The following is a 24,753-nucleotide window of genomic DNA, read 5'->3' as shown; positions in this document are numbered from 1 at the left end:
CAATCAGACTGTCAAACCCCAGAGGGAAGGTAGGGGAAGGTGGGGGTAAGGGGGAAAGATCAACCAAAGGACTTGTATGCATGCATATAAGCCTAACTAATGGACACAGACAACAGGGGGTGAGGGCATGAATTGGGGAGATCAGGGGGGTTATGGTGGGATAAGGACACACATGTAATACCTTAATAAAAAAATAAATTAAAAAAATAAATAAAAATAGCCTTCTTTTAGGCACAACTAGACATTTTCATGTAGAGTCATACTTCCAAAATAAGTAATTTACAAATTGTGATCATAAACCTATGTTAAGATCTTAAATCTATTTAAAGAGCAATGAGGAATGTGTCTTTTGATTACTTCTTTTGGAAAATTATCTGTTTTAAAAAATCAAATGTAATGGATCATGGAGGTGAAAGAAATAATTTTTTTTTAGATAATGGGTGTTGTTTTTATAAATGTAGCAACTACTATGTTTTTCCTTAGAAATGTAAGGAATAATAAAATAAGCTAAATGTATTAAATAATAAGAAAAATAGTAACCATAATTTAAAAGCGAATTTCCTACAATTTTATAAATTACATACCACTCCTGAGATAGGAAATATATCACTAATACTTCCGTCAGCTTCCCATGCTACAGTTATACGACCATAAGTTCCTTTTAAGCGCTCAACATTCAAGGTTACTAGGCTATCTTGCTCCATTTCTTCCACTTGCTTATATAATGAATTCTGAAAAATATATAGAAAATCACCAAGGTTATTTGAAATTACCTAAGTAAACTTTTATTTCATGCTACCATACATTTGCAAACTTCACAGCATGAAGCAACATGATATATTAAGTGAAAAACAATAGTTAAAAAAACATAATATGGGATGACTATGAATTTATTTAAAAACACACATTTGAAAAAGTAAAAGATTAAGTTAAAATAAAAATGTTAGTTTTTTAGGATTATATTTATTTTTGTTTCCTTGTTTCTATATTTTTCAAGTTTTCTTCAATGAACATATCTTCTTTTTATAATCAGAAACAATATACTTTTTTGAAAGTGTTATACACAGAATGTAAAACAGTTTGTAGAACAGAAAGGACATGACAGTTAGGAGAAGGAAGGCTTCTTCTTTGTGACCTTTGTAATCCCTCTAGGTCTTTGTTTTCTATTTGTAAAATAAGTGTTTAATCTACATGGTCTCCAAAATCCCACCAAAATGTAACGATGTCATGAGAATCAGGGAGCCCTTCCTGATCATTTACAAATGTCTCTTACCCTTAAATTTATATTCTTTGAAATGTTTCTATAGGCTGTCCTGTTTCCATTGATGTTTCATCCTTAGCTCATAGTCTTAAGACTATTTTTCCTGCCAGAAATATCATTTCCCTTGTGTTAGAATGCCATACTCTCTTCCTTTCATCTGTACTTCTAGCCTCTTTCCTTTGTTGCAAACTTAGTTCTATCTCTGTGTGACTATAATATTCCTTGTCTGACACTTGCAACATCTCTTGCCAACCATTTAATGAATGTTTCCTCAAAATTAATATTCCAAAGAATCCCTTCTTGACAATATCCTGGTTTCTCTACAGGCAATATAGCAAAAATATGGAGTATAAAGACTTTAAAGAATCTTTTCAGTAAGATATTTCTTGCCTTTTTACTATGATAATCTGAAAAGAGATGCCCCCATTCATTTCTTAAAGGCTCTATTTAGAATGCTAACTTGAATAGATATCCTATCTCATAGCGATATTTTACACAGTATTTTAACACAATGTTACAGATGTTACCTAGTAATAAAATCTTGCTCAAGGCAATCAAACATTTCTGCAGAAAATGCTGTGATTTTAACATATGCATATAATTTGTTCACAAAAGACAATGCTCTGGCAGCAGGTGGCCAATGAGCATTAGAAATATGACTAGTGTGTAAGTATAAAATGCACACTGAATTTGAAGATAAAATATGAAAAAAGGATGTAAAATATTTCATCAATAATTTTATGTTGAAATTATAATATTTCAAATGTACTAGGTTAAATAAAATATAATATTAAAACTAACTTCACCTTTTCTTTTCCCTTTTTATGTGACTACAAGAAAACTCAAAATTACATATCTGGCTCACATTGTATTTCTGTGGGGCAGAGCTGCCTCAGAGGGAGCTGACCCGCCTTGAGTTCAGAATGGGCCAGGCTGGGTAACAGGGTGATCCTACAACCCCTCCCAGGGGGGGGGGGGGGTGCAGGAGGCGGCTGATTGGTGTTTCGCTCTCATCGATGTTTCTAACTTTCTATCCCACTCCCTTCCTTTCTGTAAAAAATCAATAATATATATTTTTTAAAAAAAAACAACAAAAAACCTCCTCATCTTATCCCTGAAACCTCTCCTCCTACAGTGGTCCATATCTTGGTGAAAGGCAAACTCCTGCTTCCACACTATCGTTTGCTGCTGGATTACTTCAATAGTCTCCTAACTGGTCTATATCTGTTTCTGCCCACTTACAATCTAGTTTTGATTCTATGGCGTGGGTGTCCTTTTAAAATGCATGTCAGATCATGTTGCTCTTTTACTCTGACCCTTTGAAAGCTCTCCATTTCCCTCAGAGGCCAAATTCATATGACACTAAGGCGCTCGTACCGGAGACATCCAACATAGCAGGCCTTACTGCAATCCTTTGAAAGGCCTGCCTGCAAGACTGGCCCTTGGCTGGTGTCTGGGAACTTGAATTTCAGGAGGGTTCCCACCATTCCCAGAACTGACAATGAGTTCCATTTGCTTGACCTGTTTGAATACACAATGTGGTTTATGCTGAACACCTGTTTCTTTTTCTGGGAATCTGGAAGTTTACATGCCAGGTAGAGGGTGCCTACATGATCAGTCCCCAGTTAAAATCCTGAGCAACGAGTCTCTAATGAGCTTTGCTGGTTGACAACACTTCTCACGTGTTGTCATAACTTAACTCGATGCTGGGGGAATGCATTCCCCGTGATTCCACTGGAAGAGAACACTGGGAAACTGGTACCTACTTTTCTCTGGACTTTATCCCATGAGCCTTTTCCCTTAGCTGATTTTGTGTAACAAATCAGTCCTCTGAGTTCTCCTTGCAAGTCACTGAACCTGTGAGTGCTGGTGGGGATTCCTGACAAACCTGGGCCTCATCTGCCTCAGCACACAGATCAGCCACAGTGAGTTCCCTGCTGCCCCTAAGAGGCAAGGCCTCCCTTCAGGGCCGCTCCACTTGCGGATGGTTTCTCCCTGACCTGATTGTTTTCCCCCAGATATGTGTGTAACTCACTTCATCTCCTCCAGGCCTTTGTCCTCATGCATATTCCCTTTCCTCAGGAGAAAGCATCTCCATGTGTACAATGCATACAGAGTTACAAACTTCTCCCTCTCTCTCTTTCTCTCCTCCTTCTCTTCCTCCTCCTCCTCCTCCTTCTTATCCTCCTCCTCCTCTTCCTCCCCTCACCCCCACAGAAATAACAAAGGCATAATAGGACAGTAAAATATTTATAAGTAATGTGTGTGACCAGACACGATTGGGATCTACATCACTGTTTTCTGGAAACATGGGTAACAGCAAACTCCTGGGCCAAGGCCAACTGGTAACATTTCAAATTCAATCTTATAAAAGGAATCAGTACAAACAATAAAGTTTAGGACAAATGGACCCAGGGGGTCCAGTGTGTAAGACTAAATTGCAAGGCAGCAGTGGAATTGAGCTTAGAATGCACAGTAGGGGGTGAAGCAGGCAAAGGGAAAGAAGAGAGGCTTAAAATACTCAAGTACGACTCACTAGTGCTGATAACAACTCATATATAAATGCAGTGAATACATCATTCTGAATTCTAAGTGTGGGATCTTCGAAATCATTACCTGAGCAAATCCAACAACTCCATAGGCATCATCATTAGACAGAATAGTGATTTTTACATAACCATTAATACCAATCTCTGCTCCTCCTTTAGGATTTTTAAGCTGAACTCTGAAAGATTCTTCCTCCTCTGGAACTGTATCATCAAGAATATTTACTGCGATTATAGCTTCTCTGACACCAGGTTCAAATATCAGTTCACCTGAACTGACATAGAAGAATGTATACAGTCAGTCAGCTACAACAAATTAAAGACATATACACAGTACATTGCTCATAAAACTCTTATAACATTGACTGATATTCAAAGTTTGGAAAAATCACATTTCATAAGTAAAATTTTAATCTGAAGTGTTCATATACTACTAACTTGGTAGAATAAATATTAGAAATCTGGATAACAACCAAATGTCTGGTTTATAAATAGCTCTTATATTTCATACATTTTTCAGTCATTGGATAAAGACTTAGAAATTAGGTATCATATAAAATTATGGTGAGTATAAAGACAGCATAAAATGTTCAACCTACCTAGGAATAAAGTCAGACTGGCTCGAGACATAGGCCAGCTCATATATGTGTGAGTGGGTGGCTCCCACTAGAGCAATTAAATCCTTGCTTGAATTAAGGGACTTGACTGTGACTGAAGCTGCATCGTGAGCAGAAGGTGCTTCCAGAATAAAAGAGAACTGATTCAGCTCTGAATTCCAGCCGTAGAGAGCAGACACAGTGTGGCCAATAAGAAGTATGTGCACTGCAGGAAGGAAGGGGAAGGCAACTAGAGTCCAATATAAACAGTCACCTCACATACGTACCACGGCAAAATCTCTCCAACTCTCAAAGTGCCATTTTGATTTCTGAAGTAATACACAATTCAATCTCTAAAATAACTGAACGTAAATAATAATTGTTAAATGCTATGGAAAGATTGAGCAAGCCTGACAATGTACCCACAACCCATTTAAAAAGTGATCTTGAATGGTAAAAGCCAAATGGATTTTGGATTTGTTCATATTCATCTCAATATTTATTTATTGAATAGCATGCTAGGATACTTTTGAAAGTAAAAAATACCCATAATCCTACCACTAAGTGGTTTATTTTTCTATTTTCCTTCCAGTCGTGATTCATATGAATTCATAATTGGCACAGTTATAAACAGTCTAAATATAAAAAAAATTAATTAAAAAGGGTAATACCATGTTTATAGTATATATATATATATATAGCATAGTTTTTTATATGTGACTACATAGCATTCATATTTGTGATTTTAATGCATAATCTATAGGGTTGATCTTAAAATATATTTAATAATATTGTTTTCTATATAGTTTTTCAATTTTAATTAATTCTTCATTTTATTTACTTTCACTTAATAAATTCTTAAAGGTGGTTAATTAAACCAAAGAATATGAACAAATTCAAGATTTTAGAATATGTTCTGTCAATGCTTTTTGAAATGTTATTGGAAAACCATGCTCTTCATAATTAAAAGCAATGGCACATACTTGTATTTAAAGACATTAGGAGGAAAGGGTGCTCACTACACTGTACACAACACTAAAAAAATCTTCAGACTTAAAACAGGAGAAAAGAAAGAAACCGCCAAGAAACATGCATAAATTCCAGTACTCACTGAAACACAATGGAACATACAAATATCAAATAAGACTGGGTATTAAAATAGCACATAGAACCAGAAACGATGAGTCTCTTCCAAAATTTTTACCCATACAATAAAATGGAAAACCCCATTCCCACTCTTAAATCCCATATTCTTAAGTATTGAGAACTACTGATTATTTTTATATATGGGGAAAAATTTTACTATTGCAATTTAGTAAACGTTGCATAAAAGGTAAATATTAAAAAAGTAGTTACTAATAAGTTTGTATTTTCAAAATGATCATATATTTTTCATAAAGCTTTGTAAAACTGGATACATTCAGTAAAGGGCAAACTCCTCAGATGGATCTCAACACCTCTCAAGTTTAACTGATTCTACAGTCTCAAGCAAAATCATGAACTAAAGTTTTTTGATCATCACTGATGATGCATCCAACCCTGGGAGATGCACTCCTATTCACGTCCTCGCCATCTGATTAGTATTACAAGGCAGCAAATAAGTAATCAGATATTTAGAGTAGGAAGTGTAGGCTTAAATCTGAACATATGTATGCAGAGAGTGTTTTCTCAGAAAACAGGCATTTGTACTGTTCAGGATCATGAAATTGGGCCAGGAATGTATGAGGGAAAGAAAAAAATCTCTACTGGGGGAAGAGGATGTTTTTTATCCTTTTTTGTTTCAATTACAGTTTACTTTGTATTGGCTTCAAGTGTACAGCATAGTGGTTAGACAATCATATGCTCTAAAGCAGTGATGGCGAACCTATGACACGCGTGTCAGAGGTGACATGCGAACTCATTTTTTTGGTTGATTTTTCTTTGTTAAATGGCATTTAAATATATAAAATAAATATCAAAAATATAAATCTTTGTTTTACTATGGTTGCAAATATCAAAAAATTTCTATATGTGACACGGCACCAGAGTTAAGTTAGGGTTTTTCAAAATGCTGACACACCGAGCTCAAAAGGTTCACCATCACTGCTCCAAAGGGTTCCCCCTGATGTTTCCAGTACATATTTCCACCTGGCACCATATATAGTTATCACAATATTATTAACTATAGTCCCTATGCTGTACTTCACTTCCCCATGACTAATTTGTAACTACCAATTTGTAGTTATTCATCCCTTCAACTCTTGCACCCAGTCCCCCAATTCCCCTCCCCTCTGGCAACCACCAGTATGCTCTCTGTGTCTTTGAGTCTGTTTGGGAAGAGGATTTTAACTAGTACTGATTACAGAATTATCTTCCATTTAGCAAAACTATAAAAAATTTAAAAGTATCCCACATGTAAGCAAATGGATGAGATTACTTAAGGAGTGAGTGTAAAAGAGAAGTTCCAGGACTAAGTGCTAGAGCAAGCATTCCTAACCATTTAGAGACCTGGGAATATAAGAAGAAACCTGTAAAAGATGGAGCAGCCAAGAAGGGCTTCCTGAGAAGCTGTGTCCTCAGGTGAGAGCCAAGTTCCAGAGCAAAGGGAAGAGAATATCCTGAGAAAAGTTTGAGATACAGTGTATCTGTTTCACAGGGCCCTGTGGAGGATTTGGGGGGTTGGGGAAATGAGATGTGAGCATCTGGACTAGAACTCTGGGCTCAGATGGTCTAGAGCAGCGGTTGCCAACTGGTGGTCCGTGAGGTCCAAAAGGTTGGTGACCACTGGTCTAGAGCATGAGCAGAACACATGGAATGAGAATCTCATTCCCAGGGGCCTGCACTTCTTATGGTAACTGAACAGGGATGAAGAGAGTAATGAGCTTAATCCAAATGATTTTCAAATGTAATATTTTTGATGAAGCTGAGAGTATTGGAGGATTAAAGAGAAGGGGCTGAGTGTCTTTCCAGCAACACACAGAGCTTAGAGGATGAATGGTATAATAAACTGAAGGACTGCAACAAGACCTGGGACATAACATTCAGTAAGTGTTAGCTATAGATTCCCATATTTCCTGAATCTTTTGTCCACACAGTCTCCTTCACCTCCCCTTGAAAAAGTGGAATTCAGCAAGGCTTGGTTCGAGGATCCCTCCTCTCAAGCTACATAGTCTCTTTCTACATCTTCCTTCACTGCGTGTAGAACATCCAATATCTGCAGTCTAGGACTCTCTTCTAAGCTCTGACCAGCAATACTTCTTCAATATCTGCACACGAATGACTCAAAGGCATCTCAATGGATTCCAATGAAACTCATTATCTCTGTCCCTAAGTGCCTGGACTTCCTCCCAGTGATCACCATAATGGTTATAGGCCTACCACCTATGTAAAAATTAGACTCATTCTTGACATCCTCCCTATCACATACCCTCATATCTAATCTACCATCAACTCCTGTGGATTTTACTTGTGAAACACCTTTGAATGAATCTGCTTGTCTAATTTTCCACCTGCATCACCCACCACTTTCCAAACTCCACCATGCAACATCTTTAGTCTGAAACATGCCATGAGCCTCCAGACTATCTTCAAGACATCTCTTACCAGCTTCTAAGCTTTTCTCCCCATGGCATGGTCGGTCTCTCTCTCTCTCTCCTTCTCTCTCTCTCTCTCTCTCTCTCTCTCTCTCTCTCTCTCTCTCATATGCACACACACAGAGTTTCTCTCTCCCTGCCTCCCTCTTTCTCCATCTCCTCATCACCCTCTCATAAAAGACACCCACTTACTTTTAGGATAAAGATGATAATCCTTTAAATCCCTCTCTGGTCTGATTACATCTTCAGTTACAATCTATACCACTCTCCCCTCACTGCCACTTTGACCTCTCCCTGGTCCTTTAAAAGCTTATGCTCACTGCTACCATCTGACCACTGCACATGTTGTTCCCTCAACCTAGAGCCCACCCTATGCTTAACTCGGCCTCATTAACACCTACTTACGTAAGAAAGTTCTCGGGGCAACTCTTAGACCAGGTCAAGGCCTCTCCATTTTGTGTTATGGGAGTTCTTTATTCTTTCATAGCAGTTATCTGTATGTAGCCAGAAACGTATTTGTGTTATTTTACATGTATCTCTTCCCTATCACCTGTTAAACTTCTTCAGGGCAGAAGTGATATCTGATGCTGCTTACCAGTTTTTTCTCAGGGTCTACCACTGTGCTTGGCACATAATTGGCACTAAAAACATCTATTAAATAATAAAGGAGAGAAGAGAGAAATGGGAGATACAGTTATATGTCCTTGCAGCCTTTGTTATATTCATTATTATTCTTCAATTTAAAGAATTCAGTCACCACCCAATAATCTGTCAGGTCATTAACCAGAATAAATATGTAATCCTCATAGTCATGGCTCCAATCTAATGCTTTTAATAAAATATTTGACACATTCAAAATAATAAAATCCTTGAATATTATTTAATGCATAATTTCAGCTTTCAAGGGATCTATAATAAGCCATTCTAAATAATTACCTATAATCTTTTCATACTTCTACAACCTCAAGTCACAGAAACAAAAGAATAAAGAAACCTCACAATGGGTCTTTTAACAAGTCTCTGGCAGATTTTTTCACAAATTCTTTTAGAAACGTGCCTATTCTATTTTTTAAAAGTCTTTAAAGAGAATGCTATAACTTCAATTAATGGCCCATTCAGGCAGCATTCCTCATCCTTAAAAAACATTCATTAGGCAACTATTTTGAATTTTAATAAGTGACTCAAGTAGATCAAGTTAGTCCACTTGAAAACTTGAAGTACAGAGAAGCAAAAATGATAAAGGTACAAAATTAAAGAACAAGTAGACAAAAACTACACAAATCCATGATGAAAGATCCATCATTTATTCAGTGAATCAGTTGTTGAGTGAATGATGAGTATATCGCTCAAGTTGTTTATCACAGCAACATCACAGAGTGAAGGCCTGTCAGAGGCTGACAATGTAAAGAGAAGTTATTCAAGGAAAGGATGAGCAGAACAGAGGTAGACAACAACAGCAGAGTGAACCTGGCATGGAAGCCAGAAAACAAAGGAATGTCCCAGATGGGAGGTGCCAGGGTCTGCGAGAACCTGGGGACCTAGAGCTGAGAAGTGGGGTGTAGGACACATGAAAACAAAGTGAAATGAACAATCTACAAAAAGGTAGCCAAGTGTAAAGGCAGTCAAATATATGGTGATGGAAAGAGAGTTGACTCTGGGTAGTCAACACACAATGCAATATACAGATGATGTATTATAGAATTGTAACTTGAAACCTACATAATTGTATTAACCAATGTCACCCCAATAAATTTCATTTAAAAAATGGAAGATAAAAAAAACCTCTGATTCCTGGAGAACAGTAAAGGTGACAATGCCTGATAGAGAAAGCAAGTCAGGCACCTAAAAAAAACCCTGCAAGAATCAACTCCAGTATTTGTGCTAAATCCTCTACTCTTTTCCATATCATTTACTTTGTAGATTTTAACTTTTGTGATTTCACCTACCTCCATGCATTGATGTCCCCGATGTCTAAACCCCTACTTGATTTCCTCCTGATTTCAGTTCCATTTCACTAACCACCCACAGAGGCTTCTACATCAGCTCTAGCCTGGGCAGTTACAAACTACTGCCTCCAGCATATTCTGTGCACCACAGGTAGGTGGAGTTGTGAAACACGCCTTTGATCCTCACTTGTCTTTAAAATGCCTGCAAGGATTTCTCTGCCTCAGTAATGCTCAGAATGCTGTCTGGGGATCCTTAAGAGTCTGAGACCCTTAAAGAGACTGTGAGGTCAAAACTACAGGTGTCCCGAAAAATGTATACACATTGTAACAGCTGATAGCTCAATTTTGAAGATGAAATGTATTTTAATAAACACTGCCTTTATAATTATTCAAAGTGTGTGTTTACAATTTGGGGGACACCTTATATTTTCATAATAATACTAAGATGCTGTCTGTCTACTTCACTCTCATTCTTTCATGAGTGAATGGTGGAATTTTCCAGAGGACATATGATTGATATTATTGCAATAGGCTAAATACAGATGCAGATAAAAAAAATCCAGATATCATCTATTAAACCAGATATGAAAAGTTTCAAAAACAAAAAAGAAATACCATTCTTTTCATAAAAATTTTGTTTTGGAAAATACAGTGTTTTGTTTTTAAATAAAGCATGTTATTTATGTTCACATGTAATGAGTTTATTGCTGTCATTCTTAAATGAATTAATAAATAACTGTCTTTGAAATTTCTCCATTTGATTTCGAATACAATAAATATCAGTAGATATACACGCAAACAAAAACTCTTTGAGGGCCTCAATTTTTTAAGAGGGTGAAAAGTTCCTAAGACCAAAATGTCTGGGAACCACTGGACCATCTGAAACACAGTTCAAACCCGGGCTAACATTCCAGGCCCACCTGTTTAGACTCAAGTGTGTTTCCAACCTTACCACCACTCCATTCTGAATCAAATCCTTTGTCCCCACCACGCTAGTCCGCCCATTGTGCTCTCAATGTCACAGACCCTCCTGCCTTTCACTTTTGCTCATACCTTTCCCTCTCCGCACAGTATTTCCTACCAATCCACCCAGGCAGAGCTCAAGCTCCCTTAACCCCTCCAATTCTACCACTCACAAAGCAAATGCGATTGGGGTTCTACCTTGAATTATTATCTTACTATTTTTCTTGCTTCTCCAATCAAACACAATCCCTATTTTGAGTATCGGTATCAGTCATTTGAAAATTCTAGGATTTCTGGAAATATTATTGTCAAGATCTTGATTTTACATCCTTAGTAAAATACCCAGTGTCTGGCAAAGTAACACTACCTCTAATTCGGTGAGATTAAAATCATTCTGGCTTTCCCACTGCCCTCAGGATTAGTCAGCAGTTGAAAATCCCTTACCTATTCCTGAAGCTGGTGTGAAGGAGTGGATCCTATTAGCAGCAAAATCCAGGGATTGAAAATATCTAAAAGAAGACTGTCCTGGCTCCCAGATGAAAATATCAATTGAACTCTGATCTCCTACAATAATAAATATAAATCAAATCTGAAGGCAAAAGTTTCAGGAAAAAATGACAATTACACAGGAAAACTATAATAAAAACATTAAGTCTAATAAAAAAACAAATTTTATAGGAGAGTCCTCAGATTTCATTTAGTTAAACAGAAATACAACTTATTAGGAAACATTTAAAGTCTTTTTGCATTTATCACATGAAGTATATAGATGGTTAGCCACTAATCATGACCTGATATAAAAAAATGCAACAAATGTTTTATTTTTTAGGAGTGTTGGAATTTTATTTATGAAAGTTTCCCTACGCAGAAGAAAGCATATTCATATTCAATAAATATTTTTAAAGTTTTATCAAAAGTTGCTAAGCACTATTTATTACTACTATAAATTATCCATGGCACCCCAAGTACAGTCATATAAACAGCTATCTACTTATGCTATAAGTATAGTATCTTCATAGAGTTTTTCATAGATCTTTCCACGTCACCCACCCATTCCCCAATTTGATTTTAATATTTTTAAAGTAGTGGTTCAGAACCCCTAAAGATTATGGGCAAAACAATTTTTCCCCAAAATCTATTTGTAGCTGACAGCCAATATTTACCTATCAAGAAACATTCTATGACTAAGCTAAAAAATTATTGAGAGCATTTTCATATGAACATACTGTATCAGTGGTCGGCAAACTGCGGCTCGCGAGCCACATGAGGCTCTTTGGCCCCTTGAGTGTGGCCACGAAGTTTCAATCGCACTGTACGTGCACGCCCGGTGGTATTTTGTGGAAGAGCCACACTCAAGGGGCCGAAGTTTGCCGACCACTGTACTATATGAATACTAATTTTGATAACTCTGTATGCATTACAAACATTATATCTTCTTACCTAGAGAGACAGATTTGGCAAAAATTAAGTAAATATCATCTCCTGAAATCAAGGCCTCAACTTGTGTTGTCCCACTGATCGGCACTTCTTGAAAGTTAATAAACTCATTTCCAGACCATCTCAGTAAAACGGAATTGAGCTTGGCATGAGCCTGGGAAATGGCTAAGAACACAGAGCCTCCTCTGGTGAACAAGGCCATGGCCAGCACACCTCGGACAGGGAGTGTCTGATGCAACACGAAGCTTCCTCCATTCCACCGGAAGACCTGCAGGGAATGTTCAAATACAGAATCCTTCGTGATGAGGAATTGAGCACTTATTAATTTAACCAGTGTTATATGTTTATTCTCCTAGAGCCTTTTATTTAGTTGAGAGGATATTTTCATACATGAGAAAGTAGCAAAACTGAAGCTTTCTCCCCTTTTTCCTGTATGTGTGTGCGAGTGTGAGAGAAAAGAGAGAGAGAGGACATACAGGTAGAATGAATTTTAAAGCAAAGTTATTTAAAAATAAATCAGTTTCAAGTAGACATCTGGGCAGGAGTCAGTGATATCAAGAGAAGAGGAATGACAAAAATAGAAGAGAATTCATTTAAATATAAAAAATCTAGAACTAGATTAGGAACTTTCTTATACTGTAATATCATTCATAGCCCTCTCTCGAGCAAGAGAAACACCTAAACTTTTTAGTACTAAAAGTGGCAATGCATACAAGGTTTTAGGGTGAGTATTCATACATTTAAAATTAAAAGACAATACCAAATATTGAACCTAGTCAATTTCAGAAAGAATTATATTTATTGAGTCAACAATTGGGAACCTTATATGAGCCAAGCATTATGCTAGGATTTATGAATAAAGTACAATGGGACCTTGACTTACAAGCGTCCCGACTAACGAGTTTTTTGAGATACCAGCTGTCTCTCGGCCAATTTTTTGCATTGAGTTGACAGAGTAATTTGAGTTAACCAGCTCCTTAACGAGCTCCTTAATGAGCTCAGTCTCGGAACGAATTAAACGCGTAAGTCAAGGCCCCACTGTAGTATCTCCCTTTATGGATATTAAGTATTAGTCAAAGGCAAACAAACATACCAATAATTAAATAGATGCATGATTATAAAATTGATACAAGTGCTAAAGATAACAATTGAAATGATGTGATGGAGAACTATGGGTGTATAAGGAAAATAAAGGTAGAGAGAATGACAAAATTCCCAAGGCAGGAAAAGTTTGTCATTATCTGAATTAAAACGGGTCTAACTGGAAGGAAGCTGATAGTTCTAGGGAACTGAGTATCAGTTAGACTAGATAGGTAAGGAGTCTTTTGCTAGGGAGACCATGTAATTTATCACAAGGGTCCCTGAGCGAGCAAATGGGACAATATCAGTAATTATATCAGGACAACAGGCATAACCCAACACTGTGCTGGACAAATAAGGAGATATGGTTATCCTACTTACTTAGATGCATGCTGAGTATAACTGGAAATCGATAAAGTTTTAAAATGAGGAATAACTCAATATTAATTAATATTTTAAAATATTACTCCAGCCCAGACAACATGACTCAGTGGTTTGAACCAGGAGGTCATGGTTCTATTCTCGGTCAGGGCACATGCCCAGGTTGTGGGCACAATCCTCAGTGTGGGGATTCTCTCTCATCATTGATGTTTCCATCTTTCTCTTCCTCTCTGAAATTAATAAAAAATATAAACTAATAAAATAAAATATTACCCCAGCCACTTGACTGGGAATGGGTCTGAGGAGGTCAGAGAAGAAGTTTGGAAACCAGCTAGAGGCTACTCTAATAGTGTCGGAGAGAAGTGATGGGGACCTGGATTAGGGAGGGAGAAGCAGCAATGGAAAAAAAAGTCTGTATTGGGGATTCTCTCTCATCATTGATGTTTCCATCTTTCTCTTCCTCTCTGAAATTAATAAAAAATATAAACTAATAAAATAAAATATTACCCCAGCCACTTGACTGGGAATGGGTCTGAGGAGGTCAGAGAAGAAGTTTGGAAACCAGCTAGAGGCTACTCTAATAGTGTCGGAGAGAAGTGATGGGGACCTGGATTAGGGAGGGAGAAGCAGCAATGGAAAAAAAATGTCTGTATTCAATTATTGGAAGATATAAACAAAAACACCCAGATGTCATTAAAAAGGAGTAATCAAGGACACGTCCAGAGCAATTGCACTTATGAGGTTGCACTTTCCTGAGATGAAAGCAAGCACTGAACAAGTTTTGCAGAGAAAATCCAAAGTTCAGTGGGGATATGCTAAATCTTCCATACTTAAAATATATTTAAGTGAAGATGCTAATAAAAAGTTAGATATGTACGTCTGGAATACAGAGGGATGGATAGCTACCAATAAATTTGGAAGATTTTTAAAAAATAAGCTGTAACTAATCAGTATGTATATTCTACTTTATTACTTTCCCCCAGTCAAATTATGGTGTTATTTTATATTAAACCTACAGACTACATCTTTGATGAGCTTTAATTATAGCATTAAAAAGAAAAAAATTCATTTTAAAAAAATCAAACCTGTGTTAATGCAGAATCATTTCTTTGACTTGCAACAATTAAATAATCTTGACTGTCTGAAGTAAAATATCTTACTTGAGAACTTTCTGAAATAATTATTGTTTGTACCTGCAAGAAAGACAGAACAGTAGGAATAAAAATTTAAAGTAGAATATAACTAAAAAAGGATCTGAATACAGTAATAGTATGAGTCAGTATTTGAAGTTCAAAACTTGGAAAATCCTTCTGATATCTAGATATGCCTAACTAGAGGTCATTTTAAGAAAGATAAAACTATTCCTAGATTAAGACACCTTGCTCAAATGAGTATCAACTTGCCAAAAGCCTTTTTCACATGACCACAGACCATGCATTAACTTCCATTTAGATCAAGCTTACAAATCTAATTTTTCTTTTAAATAAAGCAATCTACAAAAAAGTAAATTTTTGGTTGTTTGTTTCTTTTACCAGGAATAATTTGAGTCCAGATGTGAATGTATACACACTGTTAACAGAAGGCTTTTCTTCATTTCTTTCTTCATGAGTAATCACAAAGTAGGGAGAAAGTCCAATATGAAAGGCCTCACAAGTTTTAGGATTCCCTATATTTAAATCCTAGGATATAAAGCATAAGAATATCTGTAATTCACGAGGTAGCCAACATTTACATGCACATCTTATTTTGTCTACTGTAAAATAAGCGATGCTTACCTCAAGTGGAATAAAAACCCCTTGCCATCGGTAAACAGTAGAAGACACCTTTCTTAACATTACACCATATATTGAATCTTCCAAAGTAAAGAAACACCAGCCAGAAGCCGAGGCATCGAAAAAACTTTGAAATATGGAAAACACAATATGCATTCCCCCTGAAAAACATATATCATAATTTACAAGTGTATAACCCCTCCCAAACTTTATCAATTCTGAGTTTATTATTCAAACAGTGAAGCCCATTCTTTATATGGCACTGAGGATATCTTCAAAGTGCAAATGTGATCATGCCACCTTATGCTATACATGCCTAGTAACCCTCCCCAATGCTTAACGCGCTCAAAGGCTTTCCATTAATCCTAGAATTAAGACAAATGCCCGTAACATGTTCTTCAACCTCTTGCATGATCTAGTGTTGTCTAACTCTTCAAACTCAACACTCCCCTTATTTCTAAACTCAATGTCCATTCTAAAGTTTTCCATTTACGTTCTTTTTTTTAATGACTCTAGAGGTCTGCCTCATTCATTTCCCACTTTTCCCCCCATGTTCCTCCAAGTAGAATCTCTACCTAGCATTTTTTCTTAGTTCAAACTTTGATATGCCTGAGAAGCATTCATTTATGTTCTCACAACACTAAGAACTTCCCCTTTAAAACATTTATTACAGTTTAAACTACACACTGATTTTCACTTGTTTTATTTCTGTCACCCATTTAAATTCTAAGCTCTGTGACTTTAGCCCTATGCCTGGCATATAATAGGCCTTCAATAAATATCTGTGGGTGCAATAAAAGAATTATATATCTTTTCTCCGTTTTCAACAGATCCACAATATACAATTCATGAGGGGATATGTAAACTTTATACATGCAATCTTTCTTGGTTATAGAATTTTGTTCTCATAAGAAATGAAACATACTCATGCCAAAGGCTGTTTCAGATATTGTCTCCCACTCCACACTCACAGCTAAATCAATGCCGTTAGTACGTGACACATTTAAATATACAGTCCTGTTGCCTTCTTCGATCTTTATAGAGGTGGCTCTAAAGAAAACAAATGGATTATGGAAAGCAGAAAAAGCATAATTTCTGCATATTAAAATATATATCGCAATGCTATAATATATTTAATACATTTTTAAATTTACACTAGCCATGGTGAGCTATATCCACAAATTTTATAGAGCAGGAAGACTAGACTCTACAGCTCAAAAATATTCATTTATGAAGATTTTTTAAAAGCACAAATGTAATACTCTGATACTAGAATCATAACAAAATACTGATAGCCAGTAACTTCATGCTGCATATTCTAAAAAATAAATAAAACTTTGTTATTTCTCACATAAAACAAAAACATGTGACAGAGAAAAAATAAGTCAGAAATTCCCTCATCTAGTGTATCAGTGAAACAAGATCTATTGAAATATTTCTAAAATATAGAAATAAACATCTTCAGCCTACAGAGGGAATTTTAAACTATAATCAAGTTAATGTATCTTTGAAGAGTAATTTATTTGGTCTGAGTAACTAAGTATAATTTCTATTATTTCTCACTTTTTATTATTATTGGAAAAACAAACAAACAGTGCAAGCCATTACCTGAAAGTGTAAACTTTGGGAAAATAAGAATTCTAACAACATCATTATGGAGGACATGATTAGGTTTCTGACAGTCCTTGTTATGAGAGGGCATATGGCCTCTCTGAATCTATCTGCTAGAGCACATTTTAAAAATCCCTTTTAAGATAGTCAGAGCTCAATTTCCTTCTGCTTTTTCTCTATGTCAAAAAAATATATCCTGCCCAGCTGGTGTTGCTCATTGGTTAGCACTGACCCATGAACCAGGAGGTCACAGTTTGATTCCTGGTCAGGGCATATGCCCAGGATTCAGGCTTGGTCCCCAGTAAGGGGCCTGCAGGATGCAGCCAATCAATGATTCTCTCTCATCATTGATGTTTCTATCTCACTCTCCCTCTCCCTTCCTTTCTCTCTAAAATCAATAAAAACATTTTTTAAAAAATATTTCCTACTTAGCTTCAGAAGCAGCAATTTCCTTTTGAATAAACTATACCTATTTGCAACTGCAGAGATACTGAATAGCCCCAAAGGGGCCTGGTTTTGCAAAACTGTTATCAGGGTTCGAACACGTGCCCCTAGTCTAGCACCTCCAGTCGGATTAAACAAGGTACAAACAAAATGCTCATCCATTTCTGGTTCCGTGTCTAATATGGCAGATATGTGTAGGGCCTGAAAACAAAATCAAAAGATAAAGTTACTAAAATATAGTCTTTCTACAACAGACAGAAAAATCTGTTAAACATTTTTGAGAATAAAATAATATGTTTTGGAAACATCACCTTTTCTTAAATTCTAATATTGATCCCCATAATGTGATAGTTACAACTCTTTCCATTTACTAACTTCAAGATTTTCAACACTGTAATGTATGGCACTGAAGTGTCTACAGATAAATATTTATGGCACTTAAAAATAACATTAAGATTAAAATTAAATTTATATATTCATTTTTGCTAACTCTTTATCCTGCTCTAGCTATACAACTGTGTTAGTCTCATTCTAGTCTAGGATTCGCTATTAAAACTTTATAACCATTGTAGGCCTTAATTTAAAACACATACACAAATGGTCATCAACAGGAGAATACATAAACAAAAAGTGATCTATTTTATTAAATGCTTCTCAGCAAAAAATAAAATAAAATAAAAAACACAACTACTGATGTATGCAACCATTCAGATCTCAAAAATTACACTGCACAAAAGAAGAGAGACACAAAAGATTACATACTCTATGATTCTACTTATATAAAGTTCAAGAACCAGTAAAATGAGTCTTTTAAAAAAAATATTAATTTGATTTTAGAGAGGAAGGGAGAAGAAGAGAGATAAAAACATCAATGATGAGAGAGGATCATTGATTGGCTGTCTCCTGAACACCCCACACTGGGGACCGAGCCCACAACCCGGGCATATGCCCTGATCTGGAATCAAACCACGACCTCCTGGTTCATAGGTCAACGCTCAACCACTGAGCCATGCTGGCCAGGCTAGAATGAGTCTTTAATGATAGAATATGGAAAGTAGTTTCCTCTGGGGAGAGCAAGAAACTTTCCAGTGATGGTAATGTTCAATATCTTAATTTGAGTGGTGGTTACATGGGTGCATACATATTTTTAAAGTCATTGAGACATACACTTAGGATTTGTGTATTTGCCCTGACCGGTTTGGCTCAGTGGATAGAGCATCAGCCTGCGGACTGAAGGGTCCCAGGTTCAATTCCGGTCAAGGGCATGTACCTAGGTTGTGGGCACATCCCCAGTGGGATGTGTGTAGGAGGCAGCTGATTGATGTTTCTCTCTCAACGATGTTTATAGCTTTCTATTCCTCTCCCTTCCACTCTGTAAAAAATCAATAAAATATATTTTTTAAAAAGATTTGTGTATTTTATTTTTTATATCTCAAAATCAAAAACATGTTGGAGGAAAAATCATCATGTGTGTGAAAGAAAAAATTATTCCAATTTCTCTAACATTTAATTTGCCTAATGAACAGTAAGGTCTTCAAACATACTGTAAAAAAAAGTTTTTTAAGAAAACACCACAACCTGGCCTGGTATGGCTCAGTGGTTGAGCATCGACCTATTAACCAAGAGGTCCCCAGTTCGTTTCCAGGTCAGGGCACATGCCTGGTTGCAGGCTTGATCCCCATTAGGGGGCATGCAGGAAGCAGCCAATCAGTGATATTCTCTCATCATTGATGTTTCTATCTTGCTCTCCATCTCCCTTCCTCTGAAATCAATTAAAATATTTCTTTAAAAAAGAAAAAAACACAAGATAATTAAAAATATTTTTAAATTTAAAACATTTTTTAAATAGCATGTGAATCTAAAGCAATGGCAAATTCATAAAATACTTCAAATTTGAATTCTTTAATATCTATATGAAGACATAACTGTCCTTGAAACAAAATTTAAAAGGTCCTAAATTTCAAAGAATGTAAAAAATTAAATATGCAAATTAATATGCATTAAAAATGTATTCAGTTTACATAAACTGATCATCAATAAAACTTTTTAATTATTGGATGGACTGCTTTTAGATGAACTAGGATAAATATATTATTTTAGAATTATTATACTTTACTATATAGTGAGCTTAAAATATGTTAAAATAGTGGAATTAGCTATTTTAAATTTAAACTATGTTTTAAAAATAAAGTTTAAAAACAAAATTATTAATATATAGGAAAAGAGGTTTCTGGAGATAAACTTCTGCTAGTTTAGATCACATTTGTAAGTAATCCAAAGCCAGTATTTTTTTTCTCCACTGAGCTATTCCCATTCACATAGGACACCTGCGTCTGAAATAAGCAGTCTGAAGTAAGCAGTTATATTTTACTTAATGAAAACTTGACAGGAAGGAGTGATTGTGCTGAGGCTTCATGACTGCAAAGAATGGTTTAGAGCTTTTTTAGCTTATGGTTTATAGACATATATATTGAAGTGTTCCATTTGAATATGCTTGAATTTTAAAACAGCAATACACATATTTTCTTTTTTATTTGCACATTCCACTGCCTAATTCACAGAGCAGATTTTTCCAGTTGCGCTCTCTATAAACTATATAGCACATGGCAGTTTCGCACAGTCATCTAACCATGTCTTTTCCTAATATCTTTGCTGGAAATACTTTTTTCTTTCTAGGACCTAGGGTGCTCTTCTAAGGAAATATTATTTTGTAAATTTAAAAGATGATTATTCACTGTCAGTGCAGGCTCATACTGTACCTTGAATCGAACACCTTCTTCTAAAACAATATAGCCTTTGGAAGGAGTCAGATCTTTAGACTCCACTGAAGAATCCACTTCAGTCACAATGAACTGAACTGTCACGGTTCCAAACAGTCCTTGTGCAGGTTCCCGAACAATGTATAATACTGCAACGCTCTCTTGTACATAGAGAGCTGCTGGTTCTCTCAGAAAAAAGTGCTCACTGTTGTTAAATGACAGAACTCCAGGGCCATCATCATTAGCAAGGACAGTGATTAAGGCTGTCAAAATAAAAATGTTGAAGTAATAAATGAAACTAGAATGGCTTGTAAGTGCTGGGAAGTGTGTTGGTACATTGTAAAGTAGGCTAATTCTTCTCTAGATCACCTTAAAAACAAGGGGAAAATTTCCCCGCATCCTTATGTTAAGAAATCCCTTTGTCAAGAAGCAAAGGAATTTTTAAAAGCATTATTAAAATTTATATTCATGTATTACATAAAAATACTCAGTAAGCTCGGAATAAAAGACAGTTTCCCCAACCTGATGAAGTGATACCTCTGAGAAGCCAATAACAAAAAAAACAAACTTCATGTTGAACAATTAGCATTGCCACTAAAAACAGAAACAAGACAAGGATGCCAGTCTTCACTGCTCTGGAGTGACCAGCCAGGCCACAGGTGTCAAAGTAATGGAAAAGCAGAGTCAGAACTGTCCCTGTTTTAGAGCCCCTTCAATCCTGAAGTTCTGTGTGTCCATGAGGTTTCCTCATTTTTCTCCTTTCTACCTTCTCCAAGCACTCAGCACGATAGCTAACGAGCAGTGAACCAGGATGATTTTTGGTAACAATATTAAACTGTTCCAACCAAAGAAGTATGGCTCCTACTGGTGTCAATACATTTCAACTCTATGTGTAAATACTACTGCAATTAGATGACACTAAAACAGCTACCTTGGCATACCTTCTACTGCTAAAAAGGAAACCAATGCAAACTCCAAATTCAAAGGAAAGACATTTATAAATTACATAAAACCTATAATAACTAGGGAAATGACTTAATATTATCTTGTTACCAACCTACTTTTTCGTTTTACACACACACACACACACACACACACACACATTAGAAGCATTGTTACACTGACACAGGAATTCCAAAATGCTTAACTTAAAATATTTTGTATTGTAAGCATAAAAAACCATCAAGACTAATCCCTTTACATCTAGCTCCATATTAGGAAAAGAGTATGAGGGAGAGGGAGCTGGGTATAAGAAATTATCAATTACCTATTGTATTTCCTCCCAGTTCTAGTCCAGGAGAAGGATTTGTTAAAATTAGCTGAAATTTTTCATCTCCTTCTGGAATATCATCATCAAGAATCATGATGTCAACATTTTTATACCGTTCTCCATGAGCAAAGTGAAGAATCTGCTCAAGAAAGTAAAAGTAGACAGCATAATATTTAAATACACTCTGCATTTTTACAGAATAGAAAAAAATACAATATAGTTGTGAAAGTGAAATAAATGATTTGACAGGGATTTTTCCTTTTTTTGCTTAATTTTTAATAATTTAAATTGACAATATTAAGTTTGGAAAGTAAAATTTGTGGAATAGTAGAAGGAAGTAAGCATTCAGTTAAGAAATAAAAGGCATAAAGAGACAAAGTAAAATATATTTTAAAACACTAAATGTGTTTCAAAGTAAATTAAAACAGTGAAATACAAGAATTAAATTTTCAAGAAGCATAAGAAACAGTCTGAGGTAACCAAGTGATATAAATTCTATAACATGATAACCCTTCAGTATTAAATATTGCAATAAAGTAATGCATTAATAAAATACAGATTAATCTTTAGAGTAGTATTGAAAATACAACTTATGTGCTATAGTAAAACAGTGAAGAGAGCTATTCCACTACGTGGAAGTCTTCTGCCCTAATTTACAGTGGAAATATGTCATAGTTTATTATGTTATATTAATTTATTTATAGAGGACCTAAATCATTATCATTCTTAAGGAATTTACCATTGGGGTAAAGCTGTAATCCAGCCCCAGCTGTGCTTCCAAATTCTGGGCATACACGAACAAGGAAACATGGCCAAGAGCCCCCTCACTCCTCTGGGCTATCAGTGTTAAACGTCCTTGGGTTTCATTAATTTCAAACCTGTAATAAAAAGAATACAAGCATTTTTCCTTATAACCTTTTATTGTATAAATAGTAAAGAATCTGGACCTCAGAGAAGGACTCCCATGTGGCCTTGGGCTTACCTGCTATATTGCCATTCGATTTTGCCTCGAGCACCATCGTTGGCATCAATAATAATCTGTGCAGTCAAGCCCTCTGAATCTGAAAAAAAAAAGAAATGTACTTTAATATAAATATAAATTATTTGAAAAGAACTATTTTATATAGAATTTAAAGATAGTCTCTTTAAGACTACATTAATTCCTAATTTAGAGGTATTGGCAAAATTATTCAAAAGATGTTTAAGAAAATAAAGACATTAATGCTTATAACATCTGAATAAGAAAACTGCTAACAAGAGGCATTGACTTATTGAAATTTAATTAGCTGAGAAGAGTTGGAAGGAGTATAAAGAAAAAAGAGAAAGAAATGGGGAGAGAGAGGCAGGGAGTACTGCAGAGAAAAATATATGAGGGGAAAAGAGAGACAGACAGAGGTGGATACAAACAGAAGCTGAGACAGGTGGGAAGGATAAAGATTAGGAGAAATAAAGAGAGAATAACATTGAAGTAAACTTCTCTTATCCCTTTTTATTTTGAATTCTGTCCACCCAGTCAGTATGTTACCAATATCCATTATTCAGTTTTGAAATACTAACAACTAATCCTTTTACCATTTAGTTTTGTTTTTTAAATATGTTTGCCCTATACCTTTTAAATTCCAGAGGTACTATTTTAATCTGGGGTAGTGTTGGCCGCTGACTGGGTAGGGGAAGGGTATGGAGAGTAATTCTCTCTGAGTGAAGAGAGTACATTGTTGAACAAATAATATGAATCAGGATCTGTGCCCATCAGACTAGAGGCTGCACAGCAGAATCCCAGCTCCACTATTTCCTAGCTGTGTGACTTTGGGCATGTTACTTAGCTTCTCTTAGCCTCAGCTCCCTCATCTGTAAAATGGGAAGATAACAGGGAATAAAGGTACTAACATTCAAAGCACTTGGAACAGGAGCATTAGAAAGCACTCAACAAAAGTAAAACTATTCAAATTACCTTTTATATGAGTTTTAAAGAAATATGAGTTATTTTGTTAGCTCTCTTAGTGTGAATAACTATCTCATAATAACTACTTGATGTATGGCCTAGTCTCTGAAGTCATTTATTTCTTTTGCAAAATAATTGAAATTTATCAAACAGTGGCATGTTAAAAACTGGTGATTTCCTTTTGATATTTTCAAAGTTATTTGTTGAGTTCAGAAGTGAATGAGAAACTCTTATTACCCAGGCCGCTGCTCTTGGCCATGCTTCTCTTTCTTTAACTCAGACTAATTTCCGATCTGCTCAGGGCACCTTCTAACTACAAAAAAGAAAGGCAGGCTACCTCAGTGCCATACACTACCACCCCCTACCAGGCTGTCACAACTACAAGTTTCAGACAAATTTCCCAATATTAAATGTCCAAACCACAAACAGGTGTCTGTCTTTTGAAAATAAATAATTTACATAAATTTGTACTGAGGTTCAAGTTTTACCTTTCAGTCTGTAATGAACCAAATGAGTCTTTTCTAAAGCATGAAAAGATAAAAGATCAAAAAGAAACAAGAACACAGCAAATATATAAACACTCTGATTAACCTAAGATAAAATAAAATCATTTGATAGTTTAGAGATCTAATGAAAACAGCAAATCTAATTTTAAAAGAAAAATGCCTTCCTAAGAATTAATTTAATTTTGAAGATTACAAATTTGGTTATAAAATAGTTGTAAGATGTAAAAAACATCACACAGTAATTCTTAAATGTGTTTACAATGTCCAATGGTCAAACTGCAATAGTCTCTAAATTAAAATACATCTAAAAGCATAATTATTTTACACATAGCTGATATTAACAAACGTCACAATGACCACTTCTGATTAAAAAATAAAGTAGCCCTAACCAGTTTGGCTCAGTGGATAGAGCGTCGACCTGCGGACTGAAAGGTCCCAGGTTCAATTCCGGTCAAGGGCATGTACCTTGGTTGCGGGCACATCCCCAGTAGGAGGTGTGCAGGAGGCAGCTGATCAATGTTTCTCTCTTATTGATGTTTCTACCTCTCTATCCCTCTCCCTTCCTTTCTGTAAAAAATCAATAAAATATATATTTTAAAAAAAATAAAATAGAATAAATAAAAAATAAAGTAACTTTACTTTGTTTGCAGCGAGTAAACAGAAACAA

The 24,753-nt window shown here is 35.7% G+C and overlaps 1 protein-coding gene across 1 annotated transcript in view; it reads right to left on the bottom strand.

Annotated features, from left to right (window-relative positions):
* The window catches only part of ADGRV1 (adhesion G protein-coupled receptor V1), a 462,684-nt gene that overhangs the window by 322,119 nt on the left and 115,812 nt on the right, over positions 1 to 24,753 (bottom strand). The window contains exons 40-53 of the mRNA XM_005871499.2: positions 22,621 to 22,699; positions 22,378 to 22,516; positions 21,636 to 21,777; positions 20,369 to 20,631; positions 17,635 to 17,810; positions 16,480 to 16,604; positions 15,558 to 15,715; positions 15,315 to 15,461; positions 14,868 to 14,975; positions 12,325 to 12,589; positions 11,329 to 11,448; positions 4,407 to 4,629; positions 3,878 to 4,082; positions 585 to 731 (exon numbers count right to left, since the gene is read on the bottom strand). Coding sequence (XP_005871561.2) covers positions 585 to 731; positions 3,878 to 4,082; positions 4,407 to 4,629; positions 11,329 to 11,448; positions 12,325 to 12,589; positions 14,868 to 14,975; positions 15,315 to 15,461; positions 15,558 to 15,715; positions 16,480 to 16,604; positions 17,635 to 17,810; positions 20,369 to 20,631; positions 21,636 to 21,777; positions 22,378 to 22,516; positions 22,621 to 22,699 — 2,297 coding nt within the window. The remainder of the gene's footprint in view (positions 1 to 584; positions 732 to 3,877; positions 4,083 to 4,406; positions 4,630 to 11,328; positions 11,449 to 12,324; positions 12,590 to 14,867; positions 14,976 to 15,314; positions 15,462 to 15,557; positions 15,716 to 16,479; positions 16,605 to 17,634; positions 17,811 to 20,368; positions 20,632 to 21,635; positions 21,778 to 22,377; positions 22,517 to 22,620; positions 22,700 to 24,753) is intronic.

Source organism: Myotis brandtii, unplaced genomic scaffold, assembly GCF_000412655.1.
Source record: "Myotis brandtii unplaced genomic scaffold, ASM41265v1 scaffold344, whole genome shotgun sequence".
NCBI lineage: Eukaryota > Metazoa > Chordata > Mammalia > Chiroptera > Vespertilionidae > Myotis > Myotis brandtii.
Note: the sequence above shows the minus strand (reverse complement) of the source record. Positions and strands in the feature narration are given on the sequence as shown.